This window comes from Podarcis liolepis (assembly GCF_965112155.1).
Source record: "Podarcis liolepis genome assembly, chromosome: 2".
In the NCBI taxonomy this organism is placed as follows: Eukaryota; Metazoa; Chordata; class Lepidosauria; order Squamata; family Lacertidae; genus Podarcis; species Podarcis liolepis.
In genome coordinates this window covers 42,211,208-42,222,321 of record NC_139555.1, presented here as the reverse complement: position 1 = coordinate 42,222,321, position 11,114 = coordinate 42,211,208, and the positions used below count along the sequence as shown (strand labels likewise).

The 11,114-nt window shown below is 41.6% G+C and overlaps 1 protein-coding gene across 2 annotated transcripts in view; it reads left to right on the top strand.

Moving 5' to 3' along the window:
• LOC310700816 (ketosamine-3-kinase-like) overlaps window positions 1–10,762 on the top strand; it is a 31,498-nt gene extending 20,736 nt beyond the window's left edge. Inside the window, exons 1-6 of one of the 2 annotated variants that reach the window (XM_083490738.1) lie at window positions 2,505–2,816; window positions 3,923–4,074; window positions 5,715–5,806; window positions 6,790–6,872; window positions 7,465–7,587; window positions 8,284–10,762. In XM_083490738.1, coding sequence (XP_083346864.1) covers window positions 2,676–2,816; window positions 3,923–4,074; window positions 5,715–5,806; window positions 6,790–6,872; window positions 7,465–7,587; window positions 8,284–8,622 — 930 coding nt within the window. In that variant the 5' untranslated portion in view covers window positions 2,505–2,675 and the 3' untranslated portion in view covers window positions 8,623–10,762. Of the gene's footprint in view, window positions 1–2,504; window positions 2,817–3,922; window positions 4,075–5,714; window positions 5,807–6,789; window positions 6,873–7,464; window positions 7,588–8,283 lie in introns of those variants that run through there. The other variant, XM_083490739.1, reaches the window with a different exon arrangement.
• The last annotated feature ends 352 nt before the right edge of the window (window positions 10,763–11,114 follow it).

The window sequence follows — 11,114 nt, the reverse complement described above, 5'->3', positions numbered from 1 at the left end:
GATTCTGCTAACAAACTATTCTAGAATGACATTCATAAGGACAAATGTAGAATCAGATCAACCATGACTTAAATTCTGCCTCCAACAGTGGCAAACCATATGCCCTTCACCTGGCAGGATTGTTGGGTGGATTTACACCTCACAAGTTTAAAGTTTAAAGGAAGCAGTTATTTATTGATACCCTGTTATTGTGCACATGCTGTACAGTACATACATAATTACATCGATAACACAGGTAGCAACCTGCTTCCAAGGTGCTTAAATCTAAAACAGAAAGTATGGAAACTGAGGACTGAGAGAGAGAAATGTGTGGGCAAATGTTGCATGGACTTAAAACTGGGTTGCAGTTGGGAATGTATATTAAAAGGATAAATCAAAGGCCACATGGAAGATAAGATCTAAGAAAGATTAGAAGGAATGGACAACTGGCATATGTATTCACCCTATGTTGAATACATAGGGAAGAATGGGCATGTAATTGAAAGAAGCATGAGACCTTTGGCTGGATGAGATTGGTGCAGTTGGAGAAGCAGTGGTCATAGGTGGAGATTTAAGGAAAAGCCAGGGTCAAGAGCTTTGTGTGGTCAAAGTGGTGGGTAGATTTTCAAGTTAAGAACAGGGCACACATAGCAGATAAGTATGAGAAGTCAGAAGTGGTTTGAAGAGGCTGTTTAATACAATAGAGATGAATACATTTGGAAGTCGAATTTTGGATAGAGGTAAGAATTGAAGAATGAAAGAGGAAGGCTAGAGAAGAGAAACTGGCAATAGTAAGGGAACGAAGTAATCTAGCATGAGCTAGAGGGGACTGAAGAGAATGGGCATATTTATAAAAGAGAAGCAGCAAGACTTGGCAATGGGACAAATGTTAACAGCAAAGGAAAAGAAAAAATAACCTATGAAGCTAGGCTGTGTCCCTTATCAGTAAGGTAAATAAATAGTGTTGTCAACAGGCATGAGAGGGACTGAGGAGAAGAAGACTTGGAATGAAAGATCCACATCCAGGCAGATAAGAATAACATGAAGTCACAAAATACAAACAGTATTTTTTTTGTTATTGTCGTGTTTTTTCGTTTCGCAAGACTATCTTTTCTCAGAAACTAGCTGAGTTACTGATCTTTAACATCTCATTGGTCGGAATAATGATTTATACATTACTAAAGGGTATGTCACTGTACAATTTAGAAAGGAGATGGGGGATTTTATGTTTGAATGCTCTCTGTGCACAGGAAACTAGCAGGTTTGGGAGATGGCTTGTAAAAATGCTTGCATCCTTCCTGAACTAACTTTCGACCTACCCAGAGACATGAACATGCACTTATAGTGGTGCTTCCAGTAGAAAAAGATAAGAGGTATTTTCCATTTATACATCTAAACCTAGCAAATGAAAGGCAGCACATACCAATTACCTTCTCTTTTCTGGTAGATATTGTCAGCCAGTACACAGCTGCTGTCCTTTTTTATTTTGGTATGTATGTATTAACTGATGACTCACCAAATAATTCCAGCCCAGGAAGCCAGCTGCTCTACAGAAATAAACCTTAATTAAACAGAAAGTTGACCACTAGGGATGTCCCTGGAATGTCACTGTGTCCTAGAAAGACATCCTCATTAGGGTAGAAAAAGGACAGGGTAGGACTGTATTCCAAATATTAGTCTGAAGCTCAACACAGAACTGAATAGTGCTGTGTGTATTTAAGTGTAAGGCAGGAGTTAGAAGTTGGGCTTAATAGGGTTGCCCTATTTCAAGAAGTAAAAATCCAGACACCCCCAGACACTCCAGGACAAACCGCCGCCTTCCAGAAATCCCCCCCATATCACTACATTCTGGTAATGTCTGGGGAATCCCAGATATATAGCAGCCCTAAGGCTTGACAAATACCCCCCTACTAGTGGAGGGCAGGCCGCACAGCATCTCTTAACTCACTGGCAAGCCAATGGCTACACAACAGGATCTAGGGGGGCTACCTGTGCAAGTTTGCAACTGTACTGAATCACCATTTTGGTTCAAATTTGGCCAACAACTCCGTTTCCCAATTGGCCTGCAACTCCATTTCCACCCAAACCAACTCCTAGAGTCCAAGGTCCCTTGCCCCCCTCAGTAAAATATTTGAGCCCCACATATGCTGATGGGCATTGCTATGCATTTGGTGTGCATGGGCTGAGACTTATGATCCATTATGCAGGGGGAGGTTTACCTGCTCCTCCCCAAATATTTTATTTAAGATGGCACCCTTGAGTCCATTTAATGGTGCGTTTGACTGAGGCATACATACATATGACCTTCCGATTAAAATAAAAAATATATATACATGCGCTTTATAGTTCTACATATTTATCCAGCACAGGTGCGGAGATAAGCGCAGACCTCAAATAGCAACCAAGCCACTCCTTTAAAATACGGCCTCCCCACACGACACGCGTGAGGCAGAAGAAAAGGGGAGGAAAAGGTCACTGCTCCCGTTTCCCTCAAAGGCAGTGACCCGCCCTTTCACAGGCGCCGCCCTGCCAAGAGGCGCGCTCTCTCCCCTGGTGGGCGCTTGCTGCCATCCCGCCATTTCAGCGGGCGGCCAAGAGCACGGAGGCCTCCGGAGGGGGCGGGGCCTGCGGTTCGGCGGGAGGGGCGAGCTGCCTCTTAGCGGCCGGCCTCTTTCTCCCCGGGTCTCTGCGGCGGGATGGAGGAAGCTCTGCGGCGCGAGCTGGGTACTTCGACGCTCCGGCCTACGGGCCACTCGGGGGGCGGCTGCATTAGCCACGGCGAGAGTTACCACACCGACCACGGGCGCGTCTTCGTGAAAAGCAACTCCCGCGCAGAGGTGGGGGGAAAGAACCGGAGGGGAAAAGCACCAGCGGGTAGTACTCCCGGTGGGGAAGGCTGGTGTGGGCGATGGGGAGTGAAGTGCAAAGGGTCGAATAAAAGCCGTGCTGCAAGAAGGCGAATTGCTGTTTACTCCCCTTTGCTGAATAGCACTCCCATGTTGTTTGCTTTTTTTTTGCAAAGTGGCCTGACATAGGCGCAAATGCACAGAGCGAGCTGGTAACCCGTCACAGTGACGCGACGACGAGGCTGTGTCAATGGTTTACTTCTCCTGCCCTGCAGGCAGCTGTTTAAAAGCAATGGTGTCGCGGCCGAAAGAAAGTGCCTGCGGACGAGTTGTAGTGCCCCTGGCTGTGTGTTCGTTGGCGGACTTGCTAAAGTCGGAGCTGGAGAGGGGCTTTCTCGCCATCCATCTCGTGGGCCCCACCACTGCAGCGAAGTGGAGGTTTACTTTTGAGGAAGTGTCTTAACACAGGCACCCCCCAAACTAGGCCCTCCAGATGGTTTGGGACTACAATTCCCATCATCCCTGACCACTGGTCCTGTTAGCTAGGGATGATGGGAGTTGTAGTCCCAAAACATCTGGAGGGCTGAGTTTGGGGATGCCTGGTCTAACAGGACATCTTGGCAGGGCTTTAATCTGAGCCAGGGCCTTAGGAGCCCATTTTAAAAGTAATGGTTTTGTACACACGGTGAAACGTGTGAAATAGGAAATGAGAGTACCCGTGATCACATGCAGGGTACCTTGTTTCCGCTAGGAAACTAACTTGCATAAGTAACAGGATTTGTGCTAGGCATTCTTTTTATGCTGTCTCTCCTCTTAGAAAATGGCCACTTGTGAGGCATGATTGGCAGAGGTTTTGATAGCTAGTGTTAACGAAGGAATGAGCAGACATGGCTTGGCAGTTTGCTACATAATAGCTGCTGTGTTGTGAATTGTTCTCTGATTTAGTGCTGAAAGGGCAGATGTGCCCAGAAAGGGGCAAATGTGCTGTGTATGCAGGCTCCTAAGATTATTATTTTTCTTTTAAATCTGACATATGCTGGAAAGTTTTGTATGTGAAAGTGTTTACAGAAGTCCCCACCCGCTATTTTATCTGACAGGCAAGGAGAATGTTTGATGGAGAAATGGCAAGTTTAACAGCTATCCTGCAAACGAAGACTGTGAAAGTTCCAAAACCTATAAAAGTTATCGATCTCCCGGCTGGTGGTACTCTGTTTGTGATGGAGCATTTGGATATGAGGGGTTTGAACAGGTAATCTCTGTCTCAATTTCTTGCTGTGATTTACTTGCATATTCGAGGAGGAAAATCAGTATCATGTAAACCACCTTGAAGAAAACAAGTTAATACAAATTAATCATATTTACTATTCATTTCTGCAGTGATGTGAACTAAAGTTGGATAACATTTTGGCCCATAAGTGTTTTATGAAGACTTATAAAGAGGAGAAAGAGGACCCAAGTGTTCATTCAAAAATGTTAAATTTATTATTGCTTTGCTTCAGTCTGAGCTGCAACCAGCATGCGGCCATGTATTCTAAATTGGGGTTGGGGTATCTCCTTCAGCCTGACAGCTGCATTCCATTGTACTCAACCTTCCAGAGGTTGAATGCCAGTGGTGACCGGGGACAGAAGCAAAAGTGGGTAGAACCATGGATATGACGTTCAGGTTTGTGGCGTAGGCTATGTGCTAGCCATGCAAAACTCAGACCATTTCTCACCTCTCCATTTTTCCAGGTGGACAAGGGGCCTTATCACAGTTCAAGGACTTTGCAGCCAGGCAAAAGCACATTAGAGTGTGGAGCAGGCCCCGTCATGGTTGTGGACTGGGAAGGTGCATGACAGGAGAGTCCAAATAGGGCCAAACAGAAAACCCTGGAGAGCTGCGTTCTGCTCTAAATAATGAAGCTATAACTTTGTCTGAGATGGGAGCATAGCTGTCAACGTTTCCCTTTTTTTAAGGGAAATTCCCTTATTCTGAACAGGATTCCTCGCAAGAAAAGGGAAAAGTTGACAACTATGGATTGGAGGGTAAATTACCCTGATCTTACTGAACTTCCTTTATGAACTTTGGTACAGACAACATTTTCCAAGTTACTGTGTTTGCTCTCTAATATACAGAATTTGGTGAGATTTCAATGTTAATATATTAATTAATTATGCATGCATTTACTTGTGTATAGGATCTTATTGACTTTGAATGCATAGATTTACGTTCAAAGTGTGCCATTATAATTTTATTGGGAGCTTCCCAGTAGGTGATTCTGTTGGACTGCTGGTAACAGCTTGACAGTCTTTTAATCTTTTGTTTTGGAATGGAAACTCGGAGTTGATGCAATAGATCAATTTTTATTGTAATCAAACAAATCAGTTTGGTTAGAAATTTATCAGTTTAGATATAGAACCCATATTACTTCAAAGACACACACTCAAAGCCAAATTGCACCTAAATCCTCCAGATCAGCTTGTCATCACGGGACATCTCACTGGACCAGAATTCCTCCTCTATTGCTGGCTGAGTTTCCAACAGGTCAAAAGTTTATGCTGATCGATGCAACACATACTACTTCTTTCAAGAACTCCAAACCTGGAGTTTTCATAGTCATTTGCCCAAAGTCCAAGGTAACTTAACAGGCCACTGTATGGTAAACAACCCCATATTTGGGCTTCCAGCACATGCAACACTGAGGCTTAGTGTTATAAGGGATCATAGTGTCTTGAATGCATGCAGTGAATGTGTTGAGGTGCTGGATGAGACAACCTTCTTGCTGTCCTTTAGAGATAGGTACCTCTTAAACTGGGGTTGGATAAAACATGTGCCCTTCCAGATGCTGTTTCATGGTGAAACCATCAATTTTTTGTTGCTTTGTAAACGTATCTTTTTTACACCACTAGACATGCAGAAAAACTTGGAACACAGTTGGCTGATCTTCATCTTCACAATCAAAAACTTGGGGAGAAGCTGAAGAAAGATGCAAACACTGTCGGTAAAGTACCCAGCTGTCCATGACCTGCCAATGCCCCCAGCTGTTTTGCTCTACCTCTGTAGCAGAACCCCTAGAAACTCTTCATTGCATGCATAAAGAGATATTAAAATGCCAACAAGCTGGGGCAAGTCAGCTCTCCCTGAAAATTGCTCCCTATGAAGTTGTTACAGTAAGTGTCACACTTTTATTTTTTTTATATAGATTTTTTATTAATTTTCCATAAGTGAAAAATAAAACAAAGCAAAAACATAAATAAACACAAAAACGACTTCCCCGTACCACCCCTTTTCTGCATTCTTGTTTCAAGATTTTTCAGCAACCCTTTTGTATTAAACTTATTTCTATTTCGTAAATTTAACTTCCATAAGATATTTAAAACAGCTGTAGTTCTTTATCTCTTATAACCCTGATCCTCTAATTTTCCAAATTACAACAGTTTTTAAGGTAAACTTTAAATTTGTTCCAGTCTTCATCCACCGCCTCTTTCCCTCGGTCTCGGATTCTGCCAGTCATCTCTGCCAGTCCCATATAGTCAATCACCTTCGTCTGCCATTCTTCCAACGTGGGTAGATCTTGTGTCTTCCAATACTTTGCTAGAAGGATTCTTGCTGCTGTTGTGGCATACATAAAGAATGTCCTATCCTTCTTTGGCACCATTTGGCCCACCATACCCAGGAGAAAGGCTTCTGGCTTTTTATTAAAAGTTCTCTTCAGAACTTTTTTAATTTCATTATAGATCATTTCCCAGAAAGCCTTAATCTTCGGGCAGGTCCACCAAAGGTGATAGAAGGTTCCCTCCGTTTCATTACACTTCCAACACTTGTTATTGGGCAAGTAAGTGTCACACTTTTAAGCAACAAAAATAGATGCTGCTACTGCGTACCCGTGAGTACCCCTTGGTATGATAGCATAATAAAGTTTCCTATTTTTAGAAAGTTACTCTGTTCAGAACAGACAGACACCACTTCTCTCTGTTTTAATAGGTAAAGGTGAAGAACAAACTGGGGTCCAGTTTGTGGATAAATTCGGGTTCCACACTGTTACATGTTGTGGCTATCTTCCACAGGTATGATCTGGACTAATGGCTCTTCCACACTGAGGAAACCATTTAGTTTTTTGTTCACTTCTAATTTTCCTTTAATTGGGAAAGGCTGAATATGTTTGAATAGGAGTACTTTTAAATATTAATTCAGAGAACTGTAACTAGGTATGAAGATTCCGGGGCTACTGTTATAACTTTTTGGTATTAGTAACCAATCTTCACCTTTCAGCTAACACAACAGTAGATGTTGGTGTTTACAGCTGCACCAGTGAATGCCCCTGAAAACAACTGCTGTGCCTTATGCAGCGTCAAGAGTTTGTGTTAGCAGTAGCTAATAGCTAATTAACACAGCAAGAGTCTTCTTTTTATATATAAAAGTGTATAATTTCATATTTTTGTAAAGTGTGTAAAAGTCTGAAAGTCTCATCCACAAACCATTTAAATCTATTTCAGCACCAGAGAAGTAAATAGGTCTAGATGAGCCTCCATACAAATGGTATGGCTTAATTGGTTTATGAATTGCTTGTCTTATTTCCATTTTTCATCAGAGGGCCTTTTTCAAGGCATCTTCTCATAGAGACAAACTGGCTGAATTTTTGACTACTTGCTTGTTTAGGTGAATGACTGGCAACAGGATTGGGTGACTTTCTTTGCCAGGCAACGAATTCAACCTCAGATGGACATGATTGAGAAGAACTCTGGAGACAGGGAAGCAAGAGAACTTTGGGCAAAACTCCAGGTAACGATGTCCCATGGGGACCATAGAGGGAATTGTCACATTCGTATATGTGGGGTTGTTCTCATTGTGTAGAGTTTCTGAAATACCTACACTCTCTGTGCAAATGTCATGATCCTCTTCTCCCCAGAACCTAATAAACTAGTGGAAAAGAGTCCTTTCACCCACATCTCTCTGAGGTCTCTACTAATTGTGGAAGAGCAATACCATAGCAGCATAAAAGAGCCCTCACGTGAAAAAGACCAAATAATATTTGAAAGGAGAGGAGGAGCTATTTGAATACACAATAGTACATTTTAAAAACAATTAAAGACTAAAATAAGCATTCTGTTCCTTGAAATAAACACTGATATGTGGCTATATAATGTGTGAAGGAATGTCTGAGAATTTTTAAAAATTTAAATACAAAAGGCTTAAAAATCTTCGTTAAGCCTTTTGATAAAGTAGTACCTCAGATATCTGGTTTAAATGCTAACAAGACTCTGGAAAATCTTGTTACTTAATTTTTGGATGTGATGTGCCCCCTACTGTTCATGTTACTTTAATTCGAATCGTATGCACCTAGGTTGTCCACACCCTAGGTTTGTCTCTTTTTCTCTATACAGTATCAGGATTTGATGTGTCTACTGTTTAAAGCCACAAATTAGAACACCCCGTCCCCTTACAATTAACTTTAGCAACTCCTGCTTTCTTTTTCAGCTGAAGATGCCCAGTTTGTTTGGCGATATGGAAATAGTTCCTGCTCTTCTACATGGGGATCTGTGGGGAGGAAATGTAGCTGAAGATGACTCTGGGCCAGTTATCTTTGACCCTGCAGCTTTCTATGGTCACTCTGAGTATGAGTTAGCAATTGCTGGGATGTTTGGTGGCTTCAGTGGTTCATTTTATTCTGCCTACCACAGCAAAATCCCCAAAGCTCCAGGGTTTGATAAACGGCTCAAGCTGTACCAGCAATTTCACTATATGAACCATTGGAATCATTTTGGCGGAGGGTACAGAGGTTCATCTATCAATATAATGAGGAATTTGGTCAAGTGAATTCCTACCTGTAGCTTTTATTTCCCTGTTTTGGAAAATATATACACATATACACACACCATGTGGTTTCAACTGTGCTAATGTGTATATGCTGTAATAGAACCTGAGCTACCACCCTCTTTCCACAGCTAAAGGCCAAGTCATCCTGTGCCCTAGGTTTGGTGTCCTCTTCTTGCAGTTTATCAGAGAGATGCCCAAGGATGTAACAAACCTTTGATTTGCACGAAAGAGGTTTTGTTTTGAGGTGGTTCCATAGATCTAGGGAAAAATTCCTTCTGTGCAAATAGTTTGGAATAATTTATTAATGCCAAAGAGAGGGAGAAATCCAAGCAAGGCATTAGAACAGGTAACAACTTGCTAGCTATGTTCATACATATACATTCAAAGGAAAATTTACAGTCTTAGTGAATGGAAAGATTTTTCTTGTCCTCCTGCTTAGCTTTCAACCTAGTATTTTGGTGACAGATACCAAAGGAATATAGCAGCCGTATTCTAAATAAAACTGGAATTGGAAATAGATTTGGAAGCATATATTGAGTCCCTGGGGACTTCATTCCACATGGGAAGATAGAGGGTTGCAGTCTAGGTGGCTTCAGTAGCCCCCCCCCCAGCCCCCCAGTTAGCATTGCAAGTTTGTCTTAGTACATCTGTAGCAATTGGACTGAACAGTCTGTATGGAACACAGTTTATGGTAACCTGCTTCCATGCCATTAAGTTTCATCTATCAGCCTCCAGCTAGAGTCCATTGCTAGCCAGCATGATCTTGCCTCCCTGAATAGTCTGCTGACTTATAATGTGTTTCCAGTCCCTGGTGAACTAGCTGTGCATTTATAGGCATATATGGCTGTCTCAAACTTAGTTTCTTATGGCAGCTTGCTGGACTCTCTGCCTTTTAATTCTTCCTTAAGAGTTTCCTGTGCTCCTCCTGACAATTGGTAAAATGAAGTGAAATGCCTTCTGGCAGATAGTAATGAAGTGAAAATGCATTCTCATTAAAGTGTTTCCCCTTACGCAATGGTTTAGGAATGTGACACACACTTTGAGGAAGGCATCATAACACTTAGGCTGTTCTCCATTTTAGGACCGCATTTTTGTGTTGGATTGCAAACTCCTTTTCCAACAGGGCTCTCATGATTTAAGTGTAAAATGTCAGGCAAAAAGATCCTCAGTGCAGCATCTTCCTCTGGAAAAGTTTTCTTGTTGATCTTTTACGTGTCCTACAGTTGTTAAGGCACAAGAACCTAGCCAGAAAAAAATCTAACCAAATTCTACTAATTCTAACCAAAATGCTGTTGCAGCACATCCTTCTCAAAGTAATATTGCAGTAAAATTCTGTCTGACGCGATTCAGTTTTTTCACCAGCCTGACAGTGACTTGCCACACCTAACTGATATTAAAGAGTTTACTTCTAGCATTAATTCTCTGTCCAGGTGGCAGCTGCCCTCTTGTTGGTTGTGTGATGCAGGGTTAAATTGGAAGCGGAGGAAGAGGCACATGTAAAAGTAGCATGCATAAGTTACTTTATTTTATTCTAGTATTCTTCTTGTTTGGTGGTTTGGACTGGTACATGTCCATCGCAGGTATTGTCACTGTTCCTTCTGGTTCATTGCTGGTACTTATGCTGAATACATGTACCTGGATTCTTACTGGAAGTTCCTTAACATTGCATTTGGAAAATAGGTTCCCTCTTGTGGCCATTATGCATGTCAGTTTCCTGTTCTCATTACATAATTATTCAGTTACAGCATTTTGTGAATTCTGCTAATGGATCCAGAGCTCCTGGGATATGTCTAATAATAATGGGATTACAATGGAATTATACATATGAACAAACACTATGCCTAATATTACCAGGTGAGAGGGGCATGATTCCTAGAATGCATGCTCATGTCAAACACTGAATTCTTTCTGTTAGCTTTTACTTAACATTCCTCTACAGTGTTTCCTGATATTTTTCAATTGGTTTTACACTAAAAACAAACAGATATAAACTTATTTATTAATTTCAGCTGTGTGTGTGTGTGCTACTTTTACTTTTACTAATAGTATCCGTGGCTGTTCTGGGTTTAAAGCAAAGCATTGTTCGTGACTGTAATTCGTAATCTTTCTGGGTTGTGTTGAATAAAATATTTTCCGGACAGATTAGTTTTCTTTGGATTTTTATTTATTGTTATCTATCTGCAATGGTAAACACAAAATATTATGACCTCCAAATATTTGCATCGTGTAAACATTGTGAATCAACCTTTACAAATATGCAATGCATACTATATTGTTTCATCAATAAAGTTAATCAGTGTTTCTGCAATTGGCTTGTTAAGCCACAAAGTAATTCATTGCCACATTGTAGGTTTCTTGCTCCTTTCTGCTATGTCCTTTAAAAACTCAGTTTCCCCTGACCCATTTGCTGGACTTTGCTGCTGCTTTCTGTACCCAAGTCTTCTTGGAAGAAGCTTCCTGTACCTGTCAAGATTCTCTAAATGTGGCCTAGA